The sequence below is a fragment of the Brienomyrus brachyistius genome, chromosome 25 (assembly GCF_023856365.1).
Source record: "Brienomyrus brachyistius isolate T26 chromosome 25, BBRACH_0.4, whole genome shotgun sequence".
NCBI lineage: Eukaryota > Metazoa > Chordata > Actinopteri > Osteoglossiformes > Mormyridae > Brienomyrus > Brienomyrus brachyistius.
The window spans coordinates 8,285,593-8,303,780 of NC_064557.1; the positions used below are offsets into that span (position 1 = coordinate 8,285,593).

Below are 18,188 nucleotides of genomic sequence, written 5' to 3' on the forward strand. Positions count from 1 at the left end.
ATATCAGTAACTTTTTGGAGAGCAGAAGATATTTTTACTAGATTTAATTGTGTTACTCGTAATTTTCACATGTCCTTATGTTAAATTATATTTTTTTGTTCTAAGAAAATGTGCACTTACTACACAGATAAATAGTGTTAAACATCTTCTTCTGAATGCCTAAGACCTTTGCACAGTACTGTATGTCTGCATTCCATCTGTTGAAGTGGTTCCAAAATTCTGGTCCATGTTAAATTGGCCAAGATTTACGTTCTAGACATGCAGGACTGAAACATATGCATTCAAATTTACCTACTTAATTCGGTCCTGTTTAAAGCCACCTACCATTTTCATATTTATACACCTCTGAATAGCTTAAGGGCAGTGTGGTAGTGCAGTGGTTAGCACAGTCGACTCAAGCCTTTGGGACCAGGGTTTGAGTGCCTGTCGTGGCTCCATGTGCGTGGAGTGTCCACGTTCTCCAGTGTCATGGTGGGGTTTCCTCCGGGTACTCTGGTTCCCCCCCCCCCCCCAGTCCAAAAACCTGCTGAGGCTAATTTGAGTTACCAAATTGCCCATATATGAATAGTCTGTGAGCATGCCCTGTGATACGTTGGTGCCCCATCCTGGGTTGTTCCCTGCCTTTTGCCCATAGCCTCTGGGATAGGCTCCGGACCCCCCCTCCCCCCAACCTTGAATAGTATAAGCAATTACAGGAAACTGGGTGGATGAGCAGTTTATCAGATCAAGTATTAGTGTTATGTTCTACAACAGACCCTGGGAACCGTACAGGACACAGATCCTTAACTGCTGTACTCTCTGTTGGTGCTTTCGATGCATTAACCGCCACAAACATTTAGGTACTGCAGTACACCACAGAAATATTCATGCCCGTAAATTAATATTTTAGATTAGCATTTTTATAGATATATATTCCGTTAATCAATTTCTGCATAGAAAGCTCGGGTTCTTTGAATGTCTCGTTTTGACTAAGCGATTTGGTGAGCTATTCCCATCTGTTATTTTTCCGTGGTGTTCAGGACCGCCGCAGAGCTGTATGGGAATTGTTTATCATTGGCCACCAGATGGTGCTCTTGTAACCACCCATGACCAACATTGGCATGATATTACACGCTTTCTGATTTCTAAGAATTATTGACACGATTTTAATGACAAGGAAGATTTTGTTTGTGACAGATAAATGCGCTGTGTTTCGATAAACCACACAAGGAACAGAGCAAACGTTTAAAAAAATTCCTGGTTTGTGTTTGCCACGCTTTCATAGTCAGATGTTTCTTGTCCATGCGGTGCCAACATCTGTGGGTGAGTTTTATCTTAAAGAGAATCGCACCTTCAGCCGTTACACTGCAAGCCAAACGGGAGGCACAGTGAATGCCAAATTCGGTCTTTCCTACTCTCTGAAGGACCTTGTGGATGCAGGAAAACCACGAAAGCGTGATGCCAGTATACTCAGTCACTGCCTAGCACCGCTGTGCAATCGAGTGTAATGAATTGAAAGGATGAATCACACTGAAATGGTTACGAGGGTTGCCGTTTAAGCCTCCGGACAGAACAAAAAAGGAAAGCTGCGTCATGTGGAGTTACCGTACCAAACACAAAATTATAGTGGCTCTCTTATTCAAAATGTACATTTACATACTCATGACACTGAATTTTTATTGAAACCGTTTGTTTTAAATTCAGCGAATACGGTTTTGCATCACTTTATTTCACTATGATTAAACAGAGTCTGAAATATTGTATTTAATACATTTTACTATATAAAAAATGTATGCGTATTTATTAATGTGCTTCGGTGCGTGAAATCTATTCCCCTTACAGCACACTGTTTCCAAATTACACATCAACAGCTTTGCATCGTGTTTTTATAGCGATTCCGCAGGGTGATCGGGAGCCGCTTGCGCGTGCCGCGTGACGCCCGAACGGAATGTCGTCATAGTGTTTGCCTGCCGTCCGCCGCCGGCCGCCTCACTGACGCCCCCTTCCGGGCGGACAGGCGCGGCCGCAGCGGCGCACTGACAAGTGTCGGCGTTATCCTTGAGAAGTAGCTCGGAACTCGAGATCGTGGTGGAGATTTATTTTGAAATCCGACACGCAGTAAATTAAACTTCTTCCTGTAAGGTAAGCAAAATATATTTGTTAATTAAATAATGTTTTTTTCCCCTGCTACCTAAATTGATATCTTCTCCAGATTTGTATATATGCGATGTATATATATGGCTGCAGAGCGCATAGATTGCAGCGTACCGAGGCCTCCGGTGGGATCCGTTTCTGCCTGTCATCACTATTAGTTTTTAACCCTAAATCGCTCGATGAGTAGCCCGTATTTTCTCTGCGCACGATAAAAAAAAATCCAGTTTACCATATCACAAGCCCTCGGATGGTAAAGCTGAATGAAATGGATGCTCCACAGCAACATCTTACGGACAAAATACAGCGTGTATGTGCGTCTCTTGTCACCTACCCACGCTTCGGCGTATCTTGGGAGCTGCCTGGGTCCGTCGTACCGTTATTCCTCCTCTTGTTTATGCATTTCTACTCGATCCTGCCCAGCGACGGAATACCGGTAATACAGGAAATATCGAAGGACTTGGATCACATCATGAATTATGTTATTTGCATGTTAGGTAACTTAGAATAGATTAGCTGTCTTGTTTAGCGGTGCACGCTTGCAAAGAATATCGCGTAAACATACTGTTTTTTTTTTTCAAATATTTTTCCATTTTTTTCAATATTTATTAATCGACTGGTGTAGGATCTACTGTCAGTATTATATGTTACCTTAAGATGATTTAAATCACGTGTCGATATGCAAATCGCCTACGAATGTGTCCGTTTGTTTTTCATTATATCTGTATGCTTACTGTTTAAATTTCACCAATAATATAATACGTTTCATCGTGTGTGCCCTTAACTTTCAGTAGTATTGCTGCGAGAAACCTAAGTGTAAATGCATGGGTAGACAGATGTAATAAATATGAAGAATGATTGGTTTATGTTTACTGCGGGACGTTAAATTGGCTCTACTGCATGATTTGTTAATCTAGCTATTTCCGGATTAAATTACGTATAGGTGCGTCCAACAACAAAATGTCCTACCTGGAATTTTAACTCTAGGGTCATGCAGAACTGTTTATCTCCGTTACTTTTTAAAAGGCTTAAATTCCCTGCTTTCTGCTGTATGGGAAGGAGATTGACGTGCAGGAGTTATCGTTTCTTGGACTGGAAGCCACACTATTGACGTGTTCTGCTCCTTTCAGTGGACAGTACAACTGCAACCCTGCATTCTAAACAGGAAAAAGAGTTCTCCGCTATGAGCTGCGACATGGACGGTAAGCACTACTCTATACTTTCGGTATCTAGCGTGGATCGGCATCTTTGCTTGCCGCATTGACAGCACCTGCTCTCTGTAAAATCGTCTCTGGATTTTGGTGAAGGTGGAACCAGCTATATTGTGTATGGAGTTATGGGGGAGACGTGGTCAGGTCTGTCCCGTCAGGGATGGTTTTGTTTATGGTCTCTGGTGGTGCTCCAGGAGACATGGAGAACCAGCTGGAACTGGAGGAGAAGACGAGACTCATCAACCAGGTTCTGGAGCTGCAGCACACGCTGGAAGGTGAGGCGAGACCTTAAAGTCAAACTGCTCCGTACTCCCATAAGATCCTTCTGCATCCATACATTTCCCGATACCAAAATGATCAGTCTCCTCATTTTGCCAGATCATTCGACTGAATCCCTCCACCAGGGAGGTTCCGTCAGCCCCTCTTACACTTGCCTTTCCTCGATTCCCCGACACATTTTATCTTGCTTTTCACTTGGCTCACACTTGAGTCCCGACCAGTTGGTCTGATCTGTGTGGGGAAACTAAAGCAGTGTGCGCTGGCAGATCTCCCGTAGCAATATTGACCAGTCTTTCGTCTCCTAGATCTGTCTGCAAGGGTGGATGCTGTGAAGGAGGAGAACCTGAAGCTGAAGTCGGAGAACCAGGTGCTGGGACAGTATATCGAGAACCTGATGTCGGCCTCCAGCGTCTTCCAGACCACCGACACAAGGAGCAAACGAAAGTAAGGGATGGGCCCCTCCAACACTAACTGCCTAGTCCTTGGGGGCCCCTATTATGAAAAGCCTAGTCTCTGGGCCCCCAGTATGAATCGACTAGCCCCTGGGGCCCCCAAAGCAAATTTCCTAGTCCATGGGCCCCTGAATATGAATTGCCTAGTCCCTGGGCCCCCCCATTATGAATCGCTTAGTCCCTGAACCCACCAAATATGAAACGCTTAGTTCCTGGGCTAACCCAATACGAATCACTTAGTCTCTTAGCCGCCCAATATGATTCACCTAGTCCCTGGACCCACCAAATATGAATCACCACATACCTGGGCCCAATATGAATCACCCCCACCCCCCATGAATTCCCTAGTCCCTATTCCCCCCCCCCCAAAATGAATCATGTAGTCCCTCCCACAAGAGTGAATCATTTAGTCCCTGGTTCCCCCCAAAGCGAATCTCCTTGTTCTTGAAACCCTAAAAGTGAATTGCCTAAGTCCTGCTCCCCCCACCCCCCTAAAAGCAAATTGCCTTGTCCCTGGGCCCCCCAACCTTTACCCTCCCTTCCTAACAAATGCACAGGAAGCTGTAAGCTCAGTTGTTTTGTTTAATACTTTTTTTTCGTATGCGTTATTTTCCATGTACCGAAAGTGTTTAATTTCCCCTGAGGTCTAAGCCCTCCCCACACAACAACGGAAAGTTCCAGACCTTCTGCACTTTTTACAGGTCACTTTTTTTAAATGAAAAATAAAATGTAGAAAAAAAATGTTTTGATCCTTTTAAGAACAACTTGCACCTTAGTGTCTGTTCAGCTGTGTGACTGAGTCGCATTAACATTTGCACAGAAAGGACTGTTCTTACGCTCTGCTCGATCAACTAGTCAGATTAAACCTAGTGATACGTCTTACAAAACTACTTAGTACACTTAACGTTAATAGTAAGTCACCTAAGAACAAATTTTGGATCGTAGTTCTTACTAATCCTGCTATTAATAACAACAATAATGATAATATTATTAGTCATTTTTATGACTGGTATGTTACATCTGTAATGAAAAGATGTGAACAAGAAACATATGATCTTTAAACAGATGAATGCAGGTAACCAGATACTCTATATAGCTGTAAATACCTTCAACCAGGAACGCATGTGTGACAGAAGGCGAGATCCTGCCCTTGCAAGCAGAGAACGGTCCTTCCTGTTCAGTTTCACCCAAGGTCAACGATGGTCGTGACCTTCCAGCCTGTTATCCTGTCATTGTCACCCTCCTTATTGGGCATTACATTCCCATGGTAACTTCCATTGACCCAGATTTTGAAGAACAGTATTCCCCAATCCAGTCCTTTGGGACGCACAGACAGTCCACGTTTTTTCGCTCTACTCGGAGCTGGAAGGGAGCAAAAACCTGGACTGTGTGACGAGGGAGGTGAGCGGGAGCAAAAACGTGGACTGTCTGACAGGGAGCTGAAATGTGGGTTGTCTGTGGGTCCCCGAAGTCCTGGGTGGGTAACACTGGAGGGGTTAAAAGCACCGATTTAACGGAGCCCGGCAGAGGCCAGACACCGGGGGGCATTAACAAACAAGAGAGGTGGGGAGACGGACCTCTGCTGTGTACTGGCCGTCCCAGCGGACGATCTGAATCACTGATTGTCTTCGATCGGAAATCACGACAGCAGCTTCTAGTGTCCAGTGCATTAAGGCTGTTTGGACAAGAGTGAAGAGCTGACTCCAGGAGACCATTTAACCTGGAGCCCTGCTGAGTGTGCATGCGGAGGGGGGGGTTGTCGTACCGATGCAGTGGGTGCAGCCTTCACGAGGCACCCTCACGTGATGTGCACACGATAGATCATCTCACATTCGTCTTCACTTGGAGAAATGCAGTTTTTGTATCGCATATTTACGCTAAGAAATGTAACTTGTGTTTCCTACACGGCCCGTCAAAAAAGCAGCCTCTTGAATAGATGGCGTTGCGTTTCAGCAGTTTCCTTCGGTTTTAATAAAGATGTTTTGGCCTTTGCCTGACTTGGCTGCCTTGCTGTCGTTTTTCCTAAGTACCTATTCACTCACTGCCATGCTGTGAGGCCTGAAAGCAGCGGAGCTCCAAGACTTTGCGTAATTGAAATTAGAAAAAAGCATTTCCAAACGACACCGTTAGTTTAGCGAGTAATTTTGAGAGTAGCAAACTTATCGGGCAACCAGTTAGCTGCGGTAATTTGAGGTCCTCCTGGAAATGCCCAAGCGTTGCCGAAATATGTAGTAACTCTGATGCCCTTCATAATTATATTTATGCAACAGAAGACGCAGAACATGTATGTATTAAATATTTATTTCCAAGAGCAAATGTGTAATTTGCAAACATCTGAAAACGGGGGTCTGCCATTGGCTGGCAAGAACACAAACACCGGAAGGGCCCAGGTCTGGTTGGCTGTCTACCAACAAGTGCCTCGCTGTGGGAGACACAGGCGAGCCTCACCCCCCTACCAGGACGGTCGGGGGAGGGGGGGGGTGGGGGGGTACCGAGCATGTGACCAGAACTCCAGAACAAGCAAACAAAGGCAGCTAATCCTTCTAAAATATCCTAAAATTCTCACCTGCTGCTTCATGGTATCAAAAATCATTTATGGACACAGGACAGAAACAGACCAAAAACAAAAATAAATTAAGATAACTTAAAAATACTCAAGTTCATAAGTTACTAAAACATTGCAATCTAGAGGTAAAAACAGAATCCCTCTTACAGGCTTCTAATATTTCTCTCGCATTCGTATGCTGTAGAATCGGGACCTTTGTCTAACATCCTTACTATCTACACAGCTGAACCGGTGTGAAATACACACTGGGCAGGTGTAATATTAACACTAGGGTTTTAAACTGCATACACACATTAGCTGTAAATAACTTAGGAAAATCTAAATTAAGGAGTGGGGCCTGGGGGGGACAAATCCGCGGGGCAGAGCATGGAGGCAAAAGCACTTGGGTCTGGTGAGTCACGCCGGGTGGCAGCCAGGGAACCTGCATGCTGGTCTGGATGCACCACGGGGAAAGATGGGCGGCATCGTGGGCTGGGGATAAACACCCAGCTCTACTCCTTTCGCACTCGTCTCTTCCGCACTGCCTGCTTTGGCCCCCCCACGACGCCCTGGCTGCCCTCATCTGCATCCTTCATCTGGAAATACAGTGAGGAAAGACAGGCACTGAGCTTTTGATTCTAAACTTTTCAAGGTGTGTGTGTGGGGGGGGACATGTTATCTAAAAATTAACATTAAGGCAAGTGGCCCTCCTTTGATTCCGAACACTTTGTCTCCATGCTGAACGTCACATGTCAAACTAACGTCATAAATGAACGGCAGGGAATTCATCGGTTGTCATTAACATCCGTTCTACGCCAAGCTGCACTGATTCATGGTTCCCCGGTCCGACCTCATCGTCCGATGGAGTCTCGTTGGACTTGCTTCGGTCTTCCTCCTCTTCCTCCGGGCTGTCACCTCCTACGGCTCCATTTTCCACTTCTGCCGGCTTCCCTTCACTCTCGCCTAGGAGACAGGAAGTGTGGCAGGAAGTGAGATCACAAGGCCTTGCACTCTCCGTCCACGGCCAATCAAAGCGAGTGATGGGAGTCGCCTGACAAGGGCTGGATCTCACAGGATCTGGACACGTGACGACATTACAGGAGGGTGGTTTTCACTCTCTGACCTGCTGGCTCACTGCACTGGGCCTCATTAACCTCTCCTTTCTGCTCTGCACCATCCTCTTCCTCCTCCTCCTCCTCCTCCTCCTCTTCTTCTTCCTCCTGGACACGAGGCATGTCTGTCTTCTTAAACGCATAGTCTTCTCGAGGTTTCTAAAAAAAAAAAAAAGCACTTATCCGATATGCAGCTTCAGATCTTTCAAGCCAATTTCTGCAACTTGACTTCATTTTGCTGGGAATGAAACAGAACCAGGCGACTAAAGCAGGCAGCTACACCCGTACCAGAGGTACGCGAGGCGAGGTCCCAGCTGGGGAGCTATTAGCAGAAACACAGCTAAGTAAGTCATGCGATACTGCAGAACAGCAGAGCAGTATAGTGGTGCTCGGAATATACAGCAGAATGAGTAACGACATCAGTAGACTGGAAAGAAAAGCTCTTTGTTTGCTATGTAAAATTAGCAACCTTGTTCTCAACAGGCCCCAAGTTCTCGTGAACAAAATAATCCCAATCCTATAATAAATTGTGACAGTACGGGGACAGTCAAATTCAGCTGCACTGAGCCTCCCATACAGCAGGGTGCGCTCTCTTACCTGGGGCCAGCAGAAGAGCACCAGTAGAACGACAGGCAGGCCCACCGTCAGGATGTAGACCACCCACATCCAGGGACGCTCCTCCGCAGCCATGCTCAGCCGAGCGAAGATTCCAGGCTACGGGAACGAAAGTTCAAACCTCACTACACCCAGGTACAAAGCCTGTTGTTAATTTTTCAAAAATAACCCTTAAAACAGAGAGCAACAAATTCTGAAATTCCAAACTTAGGCCTTCTTAAGTAGGGAAATTTAGCCGGAGTGTGCGGGATAGTTCTGAACGTGCATACAGCAAGCAGATATGGACCCCCACCTCGTTAGCGCTAGCCACTAGCCTCTTCAGCCCCCAGCCGTCCGACGCCCAGCGGTCCGCCACCTCCTTGTCCTCAGTGATGATGAAGTTGTCAAAGTAAATCTCCGAGGTCATGGACCACAGCTCCAAGCCTATGGCTCTGAAGGGTGTCATCCTGAATGGGTGCAGGTCTTCAAAGTAATCTGGGTTGGGGATTTTTCTTGGGCTCCAGACCCCCTAAGGGACATAATTAAAGTGGTCTCCTTAGAGCCCTCATTGACACCTTAGGAAATTCCATAGAAATCCTGGCTCGTTCTATCGCACCATTCATCAGTCCTACCTGATAGTTGGGATTGTCAATGAGGGGTGGTTTCCACTTGCCCCTGTACAGCGGGTTGTTGATCATTGGGGATTTCCACTCCCCGCAGCCAATGGCCATCTCACAGGCAGGGTTAGGAATCTGAGGGGCTTCCCACTCTCCGTCCATCTCCTCATCCCTGCCATGAAGAAGAGTCTGCAGTCAGTCCCTAATCCCCACGCAAAATCGCTCTCACAAACATCAAACCCCAAGTTGATGCCTCCAGCTTACACTGAAGATCTAAGTCTACTTCGTGCTGAAGATGTGATCATTTAATCCATGCTCTATCCTCTTTAAGCCCAAAGCACTTTTTCTGGTACTTATTAAGATATTTACTTGTATTTACTCAAGTGCAAGTTAACCTCTCTTTGGAGACGCTCCCTTAGTGACGGTAACAGGCTACAGGGAACTTCCTGAAGCCTTTGTTTGGTGTGATGCCTAGAGCTCACCAGTCATCAGGCTTTTCTGCGTTGGGGTCAGGGACTAGCTCAGGCTCATCATCCAGCCAGCCTTCCGGTTTAAACGCTTCAGGGTCTGGGATCTTGGCTGGAGCATCTTCATTCCTGAACGGCAAACATATTCATGCTGAGAGATGGTTCCGTTAAAATGAACCGCAGAGGGTTGAACAGAACCCAATTCTATGGCTAGCCAGCACACGACGGTTAAACTTGAAGTTTAACAAAAGTACAAAAGTGTTTACAAAATAAAACCTTAAATTAAAGGCGCTCACACACGACCAGAACCTTTCTCCAAAGCTATGGACACCACAGGAATATTTGTAGGCGGACGAGTTCCTCTAAGGCAGTTCCAGAACCCTTTTTTAGACCTTACTCCAGGATTGGTACTTTTGGTTCAAATACAAACAACTGTGGAGGCGCTTACAGGGATGACGACAAGCGTGGGCACTAACCTGGAAGCTACTCAGAAGTACAGAAGAGATGCAAAAGGGCAAAAACTGAGCAGATGAAATTATTTTTGAACCACAATTGCATGTAATGCATCAATTAATACATTTTTTTGCCGATGTCTCTATATTTCTGCATCAGAAAATTCAGCTGCTAACCAATATACTTTTGTCTAATATTGCTGGTGTTAGAACTTAAGTTTGAAAGCATCTTATGCTTGTCTCAATTGGGTCTTTCAAACCAAATCATTATTTCGAATTGCCACGAAGAAGCAAATTGCTGAATATGTAAAATAAAATGTTCTAGGCAGGATTGATATCATGTAATCTTCTGATGTTTTTGCCAAAGGGACTCACCAGTTTTCCGGTTTGACAGCCTCGGGATCTGGAATCTTGGCTCGTTCATCCCAGTCTTCTGGCTTGGCATCATTCGGGTCGTCTATCTCCTTCTGGGGGTTGACTGGGGGCACCATGTCTGAGAGTAGGCTGCCTCTGCTCACGCTGGACTGGTCAATGAAGATCTCGTAGCTGTTGTCTGGGCTGAGCACTTAAGTAGAGGCGGTACAGATCGTAAGTCAGGAACCTTGCAGAATGAGCATGAAATTCAAAACTAAACAACTTCTAATAATGTTTCTGCTTTCGCACGTATTTTTGATGATTTTCTTCCATGGCCATATAATGAATGCATGATAGCTACTATCGTACAATGTTAGGGCGAATGATGTAACAGACCAAGAAGAGTGATTGACCTCGTACCTAAGGTGTACAAATGGGTCTTCTTGTCCGTGTACAACTTCTTGAGGTCCACATCGGGCCGCTTGGCGTGCTTCTCTTCCAGGTCCCCGTTTTTGGGGTTCTTGTGCCTGAAGATGAAGTGGAGTTTGTAATCCTCCCCGCACTTATCCGGGCCAAACATGACGGTGTATGGCGTGCGGTCATGGAACTGCTCCTGAAGGAGATGGTGCCCAGAACCAGGGGAGACGTTTAGAGAACATTGGTACGCCGACAGGTGCCTTCGCATCAGGAAAAGATGAGAGTCGACCAAAGAAATAACGTTATACAAACCAAATCTAAATCCTGAGCTTCTGAGAGCAGCTTGATGTAGGCACCTCCACAGTCAATCCCATTCTGAAAATTAACCTCATACCTGAAACAAACAACTCAGTCATGAGTCACATAGGACAGCAGGGCAGTAGGGTGAAGGGTAACGAGTAAAAAAAACATAGTTTTTAGGAGTTAAAGCTTTGACTTCTGATCACCAATGATATAGACCAGGAAATAAGTACAAAATGAGCCAAACAGAGCTTCTCAAACCAGGAAGGAGACACTGACTGGACAACGAGGGCCTTGTCCTTGAAGACAAACGGTCTTGCCAGCAGGGCAGCGACAGCATGATGCTTGGCTCTAGATTTGAGCACCAGCCCCATATCCCCTGTCACCGTGTTCTCCTTCAAAGGCTCCACCTCCCACTTTCCTGGGCAGGAAGCATAACAGAGAAAGCAGCGGGTTCAAAGAATCCCAAGAAAAGCAGGAACCCAGGATGAACATGTTCACTCGGGTCTCTCCCAAACATTAAGGTTTATTTATAAATAATCAGACATGAATGGAGGACTGCTGAGTATCAGTTGGTCTTGTTTTCACTGCAGCTCAGAATCGCCACTGGCTCTGCTATTAAAAGAACCACTTCAAAGTTCAGCAGCGGAAAAATGCATTATACTGAAAGCAAATGCATCTGCCTTCTGCCGTGTGCTGCTGGCGATTGGCGCCAGGTTCCCCGTGACCCTAAGCAGGATAAGTGGTTAGACGATGACTGACCATCGTATTTTGCCACATCATCGTCTGCATCTTCTTTCGTCGTTTTCGACACCTGCCACCTAGAGGGAGCAGTCAACGTAAATTTGCTGAACCCAACCAATAATACCAATTTCCCGAAACCTCCCAGTACTGAGACCCTGCTTGTCTTGTTTTCAGGACAGACGTACCTCTCTAGCGAGCCGTCGTCAAACGTCTCTGCCAAATAGACATCACCTGTAGGGACCGGGCTCTTGTATGTTACCTACATGCGCAAAATGTGAAATTAGAGTGAATAAATGAATGCAGAAAATACACCGCAGCTCAACGTCCGTCATCAGGCAAGGACAACATGCAGAAAGTGATGTTTATTTACGATTTAATTAACATCAAGCCACCCCTTCTACAGTTATACCTAAATTAAACTGTCTCTTGACCATAAAGACACATCTCAACAGTCCTCGCCCACCGTCTTCACAACCACTGAGAACTGGGAAGTAAAAGGTCCTTTCGTTCAGTGAATGTTTACCTGCAAAGTACCAATCAGGGTTGAACCTATATATTGGAATTATTAAATAAGCGCATATAGAATAAAAGATCAGAAGAGGTAAATTGTGAACTCAGAGTTTGTGTAAGGACCAACAACAACCTTCAGTATGCTATAGCATCACACTAACAGGAGAGAATAGAGATCTTGAGACACTTAGATGTTAAAGAACAAAGTGAAAAGACAGGACTACTGTTAAACGTTAAGAAAACAAAAGGTCACAGCTGCAGGACCGGCAGCTAAAGTATCAAATAGAGTCTTCAAAAGTGCCGCTGTGTCGAGGAAACAGGAATTGCTCAGAATATATTTCCGGTGACTTTGTAGATGTGAGGGAACAGTCTTTTAACTAGCAAAGGCTTTCAAGAACAGTGGTGAAAGCCAAGAAGGCAAACTAGTGGATTCTTGATTAAGTCCAGCCGGAATTTCCACTTGAGACACAAATGATCAGAGTAAACGGGCAGAATGACACAGTCATTCCAATGTCAACTGGACGGCACCTAATGGCACCACATTTAAAGCACCCAACGGGAAGGCAGCTACACTAACTTGGAACGAGACGTTGGCATCCGGAAGAGACTCCTCCTCCTCCTCAGCCTTCATCGAGTCCTCCACCAACGCCTCCTCTTCATCCTCCTGGTCTTCCTCGTGGGCCCTGGCTAATGTGACTGCAAAGAGCATCAACAGACCTGCCCATCCCCATCGCGGTCTCATCTCTGGTGTATCACTGTAAATACAAACACACACACGTCAGACATATTGACGAGCACAGATGACCAGTGACGGACACCACGATGCTGAAGTTATAATACAAGATGTTATTCCTGGCTTCATATAAAACTGTCTCGGAAAATAAAATAACATTAGTGTTTGCTGCAATTAAATGGGGCAGGGAATTGGTGGGGTGAGGTTAATAGGGTCAATACGGTAACTGACATTTTAATTGCTTAATTGAATTTATTGACCGGAGGCTACCACCCTTGAATTTTACATGAAATTTAGGTCTATTGAATAACACCAAAGAGACTAACAGACAACAGCTCAGCAAATAACTGAACATCCATCGCCATGATAAGCAAATCAACGATGCCTCATTAAATAAAAGTTTACCAGTAATTCTGAAACTCGAATGTCATTATGTCTCACTATCACTGTGATCTGAAAGGTCTAAAACCCAAGTCCATATGAATGAATATTAAATTATGTCACTAAAACATACAGTTATTGAATTTCAATTGTTATTCTTGCTGCCTGAGACTCAAATTGATGCTGCAACTGGAAAGTTACCCTGATTACTTGTTTAGTACCACGGACTAACAAAAATGTGACGAGTCACATTACGCTAAAATCACTTTATAAAACTAAGTACATTGTAAATCCACAAGCCCCACAGACCTTGTCCGGACTCAGAACCATTAATCCAGTTTTAAAAGAACCTTACAAAATGCCTTGCCAAACAGATATGTTATACCGAGTCCACTCTGAAGGTGCATACTGCACCAATGTCACACAGTGCTCACCTCTAAGGCTTTGTTATTCATTTCCGGTTCTGACCAGACAGTTACTTATCTGATAATCATGTGATTTAGCTTTACCGTAAAGCAAACACTGATAAGACTTACGACAGATATAAAAATGTACTTATCAGTGGTCCAGTTTATTAAAAACAAAACACATTTCTGGTTCATGTCTCCCCAATACTACCAAAAAGGACCAATTGCACATACAGTAATGACCCTCCCTCTTTAATTTTCATTAAGAGTCTGTAACAATGACTTCGCATTTTCCTCATAAATTATGGAAAAAGGAGCACTGTGACTAAGCTTAAAGGAAAACAGACACTGGAGTACTTCATCAGCCTCACTAACTGCTGCTGATGTTTCCAGAAGGCTGCGGCCTGGTTCCCCATCGGCATACATGGCCGATTAATACATTTGATCGGATCCCACATCCTTGTTGGGCTCTGCATCCGCGCCCCCCAAAGAGATGATCTCTAGGGTTCGGAGCCCATCCCCCTCCAAAGCCTCCAGCGATGTTTCCTCCCAGTGAAGCAGGACAATGTAAGTCGGCAGGAGGCCCTTCCGGGTCAGAACATTCTAGCAATATCTCAGACATCCGAATACCGCTCATGAGAACCACTGGAAATCACGCCATGCCATTTTATTCGTTATTCTCCTGCGGCGACCCCGTCATACTGTGGCAGAAGATAATCCGAATATCCGTGCGCCGTGAAATTAAAAATCAATGTCTTCAGACACAGATGACCCAAAATACGCCTTTACACACGTTACGTTTGCATAGCACGCATGCATCTTCATTAAGCTAAATGAACGTATGGAGACGATGCCTAAGCATGCACGCGCACTAATATGGTCATTTACTTAGCAACCGGCGTAAACACAGTTTTACTGCCGCATCTTGCACGCATAATGAATAGAGTGCGTCACCTACGAGCCCTCCCCCGTCCAGCACGCAAGGGCAAGTATTATATCCCGGCTTTTCTTGATCGCTCTTCCTTTGCCTACGCTCGTCTCCACGGTGCCGTCAGGGTAACGAAGAATAACGGAGACAGGGATGTGATGCAGCGCCTGATCTATAGACGAGCGCCGGGTCCCTCAGCTGCACTTTGCCGTGACCGCGGCTGAGAATGCGCATGCGCAGAGGGACGCCGCGCAGGGACCGCCCTCTACGCGATGACGTCGAAACAAAAGGCCCGCCCATTACGTCGATGGCCGCCTCCTCCACCTCTGTGAGCCGGGACCCGTGTTATACAAAACAAACAAAAAAAAGCAACATATACAGCCTGCCGAAGGTGGGATAGTACACTTTGAAAATGCAACCATTATCGTTCTGAACTGGTTTAAAATATATTCATACCGGACATGAATACGGATCCAAACTGCATTAACGACCCATATGCTAGCCCCGAGCGTGAGATGCGCCCGCGCACACAATCGCGTGTCGCGCGCCACAATTTACATAGGAAATAATGAATTAATGAATGGACGGGTGAATGAGTGAATGCACAACTGGCGTCTACCAGCATCCTCTAATGCGGTAGGCATAGGATAACAGACATAAAAGAAGCCTTTGTTTCTTTTTCCCGACAATGAAACACTCGGTAATACAATGCACAAAATTAGCTACCCCGCGCATGGTTAAGTGCTAAAATATTAAGCACTAAGCGTCATCGCCACCCGAAAGAATTTATTTTGTCATTTAAAAGTACTCACCAGAGGATGGTGTTATTTCTTTGACTCGCGTGCTTTAATTGATCAAACCTTCTCCCGTGGTTCACGCGGTCCTACTAGTCCCGAATGCGGCTGCGCGCCAGTACATGTGACAGAATGTTGTTTTGTGTGACTTCTGAAATGAGCACGAAACTACGCAATATCGGCTGATTTCACAACGATAGCACGCACAATTATTATTGTTTTTTAGGTATCAATATGCAATAATAGTACTACATTTTTAGTGTATAGTTTTCATTTAGCCAATTATGGAAATGCCAGTGTATAATATTAATAGTAATTTCAAATTCCTTTCATTTTGAAAAGGTTGTGTAAACCATCCTTTAAAATACGTATTTGTTTATCACATTTTAATATGTAAATTTACTCAGTCTGCTGCGTTATGATTGTTTTGTCACGTAATGAGGCCTAAATCTGGTTTACAAATTGGAGTACTCTGTTTTGATGCTTCAGATATTTAAAATTAACATTTTAATAATTTACATTTTTCTTTTTACATAAGAAATAGCTGTAAAAGGAGACGCTAAGTTACAAATACACGTTTAATCCTACAACCTCTTTGAAACCGGTCATTTCAGATAAAGTGGATTATGTGCTTATTTATGATCGTCAGTAATTAATACGTACATCTGACGTGTAAAATTCGGGTAACACATAGGATGTGATAGTTAGATGCGATTTATTTGGGTAAAGATGTGAGTAGCGAAGAGCTACACTCAGGCACAGTTAAAAACACACACACACACACAGAGGGGTATATAAAGCTAAAATAGATAGAAGAATGTGAAGTATGATATAGCAGTGGAACTGAGAGAAATATATACATATTTAAGAGAGTGCAGGCTTACATTAGGATAAGGAAATAGTATTTGAACGAGTGTTCCTGCCTTATTGATGAGGCGGGCTGCAGTGGGGAAAATGTCTCTATGGCGTGATGTTTTGGTCCCAATGGACCACAACCTTCTGCCAGAGGGGAGAGTCTGAAGAAGTTTGTTACCAGAGTGAGAGGAATCAGCTGCAATCCTTCCGGCTATTTTCAAGGCCCTGGACAAGTACAGATCCTCTAAAGACGGAAGGTTGCAGCCGATCGTCTTCCCGGCAGAGCGAACAATTCGTTGTAGTCTGCTCTTGTCATTGGTAGTGGCAGCAAAGCACCAGATGATGATGGCAGTGTAGAAGTGCACCATCATAGTCTTTGGCAGACTGAACTTCTTCAGCTGCCTCAGGAAGAATATCCTCTGTTGCGTTTTTTTCGGTGAGGGAGCAGATGTTCATCAGATGTTCATACAGAAACCGAAGATGTAACTGGAATCTTTCCTCTTACCTCAGCGGTACCAGAGGGGTTGAGTAGATACACTTAATTACTTTGACACATTCATGCAAAACAACTGACATTAAAGGTACTTGAATCCACATCCTTACTATTACTAGCGTTCTGCTTCACTTGTTGAGCTACAGGAGACGAGAAGATCGAGAGCATAAAGGGGGGTGAGGACACTGGCCTGACATGGATCACACACACACACACACACACACAGAGAAACAGAGAAAGCAGCACCTTATTCTCCCCAGTAGCGGCAACTGGTTTGTGTTACACCCCTACTCCGTTATCTCTCAATGGTGACACTGGTTTGCATTCCACGGTGCTTAAACCTACAGTTGGGCTTTACTTTCCGGTTGCCAAGTATTTGTGCAATAATAATCATTCCCTTTCAATCTGGAGTTACGTTACCTTGGTCAGCAAACGCTGGACAGTGTCACGGTACACATATGCTAAAGGCCGGGGGCATGGGAATCAGGGGGATGTGGGGGTGTACCTCCCAGTATTTAATTCTGTTTAAACCACCCCCCTCCCCCAAAAAAATATAGGCCTCTGCCTTTAAATTACTAAGCTCACTCCCCCTCAATATCAAAGACATTTCATGCCTATAATGTATCATCTAGCCACAATTAGCTGAGAAACTGCTAATGTTGTTTCTATGCAGTTCCTATGCAGATCTGTACCAGAGATTTAATGTTACTGAAATAAACTCACTCTTAAATAATGACTCAATGACCCACATATATGTAGATAGTCCAGTCCAGAGTGACTTACTGTGCATTAATATTCAGCTTTCTTCAAGCCTCACTCTGCGAGTCATATGATAGGTGGGCAGCTGTCTTCCTGCATTACGCTGTACAGCTGCTGGAATAGGCTCCTGCTCACTGCGACCCCTAGTGGATACCATGGTTGGTGACAATGAACGGTAAATGGAATCAAGCAACATTTGATTCATACACGTTAACACAAGGGGGCACCATTGTAAATGTTTTCCGTAGCCCAGGCAAATCAAAAAAGTGCCAAACGACTTCGTAACCTGATATCAATTTACCGTAGCGTTCAAGTATTGTGACGACACTTCGACCGTCACAAAATGGCCAGAATCCATGACCAAAATTTAATATGCTTCTTGGACTTCAAAATGAAAATATCTGCCACTTTCTATTCAACCAATACGTACATCTTGTACAGCAATATAAAACCAGGAAATCGTTTAATTTAATTAGCTTCATGCCACCAATATAGAGTCGATGAAGAAAAATTCCAGATTTGTATGCAGGGAGAATATATTTCAAATTTTATTACAACAGTTCTGTGGGAAATAAAATGTTACAGTAATAGTGCAACTGTATGTTGTGTTGCCGGAGAAAAGCTTTTTGGGCATTGTCTGTCTTACTTGATTAG

The 18,188-nt window shown here is 44.7% G+C and overlaps 2 protein-coding genes across 5 annotated transcripts; one reads left to right on the plus strand and one right to left on the minus strand.

The window, feature by feature from the left end:
* The first annotated feature begins 1,965 nt into the window (after positions 1-1,965).
* Positions 1,966-6,069, plus strand: LOC125720370 (short coiled-coil protein B-like). The gene is made up of 4 exons (XM_048995701.1): positions 1,966-2,121; positions 3,261-3,332; positions 3,536-3,616; positions 3,926-6,069. Exons 2-4 carry the CDS (start codon positions 3,314-3,316, stop codon positions 4,066-4,068), a joined length of 243 nt encoding a protein of 80 aa, XP_048851658.1. The 5' UTR covers positions 1,966-2,121; positions 3,261-3,313; the 3' UTR covers positions 4,069-6,069.
* Positions 6,070-6,357: 288 nt separating this feature from the next.
* Positions 6,358-15,572, minus strand: clgn (calmegin). 4 transcript variants are annotated; one of them, XM_048995685.1, is made up of 15 exons: positions 15,446-15,572; positions 12,762-12,939; positions 11,860-11,933; positions 11,693-11,751; positions 11,210-11,351; positions 10,943-11,024; positions 10,634-10,826; positions 10,235-10,424; positions 9,423-9,536; positions 8,956-9,112; positions 8,637-8,852; positions 8,327-8,443; positions 7,741-7,888; positions 7,468-7,580; positions 6,358-7,213 (listed from the first exon to the last, which is right to left on the minus strand). In XM_048995685.1, the coding sequence occupies exons 2-15, from the start codon at positions 12,924-12,926 to the stop codon at positions 7,130-7,132; spliced, it is 1,854 nt and encodes a 617-aa protein (XP_048851642.1). In that variant the 5' UTR covers positions 12,927-12,939; positions 15,446-15,572; the 3' UTR covers positions 6,358-7,129. The 4 variants fall into 4 exon arrangements, with proteins under 4 accessions (XP_048851642.1, XP_048851644.1, XP_048851643.1 ...); XM_048995687.1 differs by lacking the exon at positions 15,446-15,572 and adding an exon at positions 15,090-15,200; XM_048995686.1 differs by lacking the exon at positions 15,446-15,572 and adding an exon at positions 14,664-14,869.
* Positions 15,573-18,188: the final 2,616 nt, after the last annotated feature.

Excerpts from the sequence above, each read along its gene's own strand:
- LOC125720370 (XM_048995701.1), top strand. Across the intron at positions 3,617-3,925 it reads GCTGCAGCACACGCTGGAAG|ATCTGTCTGCAAGGGTGGAT; the intron begins GTGAGGCGAGAC and ends TTCGTCTCCTAG.
- clgn (XM_048995685.1), bottom strand. The coding sequence starts at position 12,926 with ATGAGACCGCGATGGGGATGGGCAGGTCTGTTGATGCTCTTTGCAGTC. Across the intron at positions 9,537-10,234 it reads GCTGTCAAACCGGAAAACTG|GAATGAAGATGCTCCAGCCA; the intron begins GTGAGTCCCTTT and ends TTTGCCGTTCAG. Across the intron at positions 7,214-7,467 it reads AGACTCCATCGGACGATGAG|ATGAAGGATGCAGATGAGGG; the intron begins GTCGGACCGGGG and ends CTGTATTTCCAG.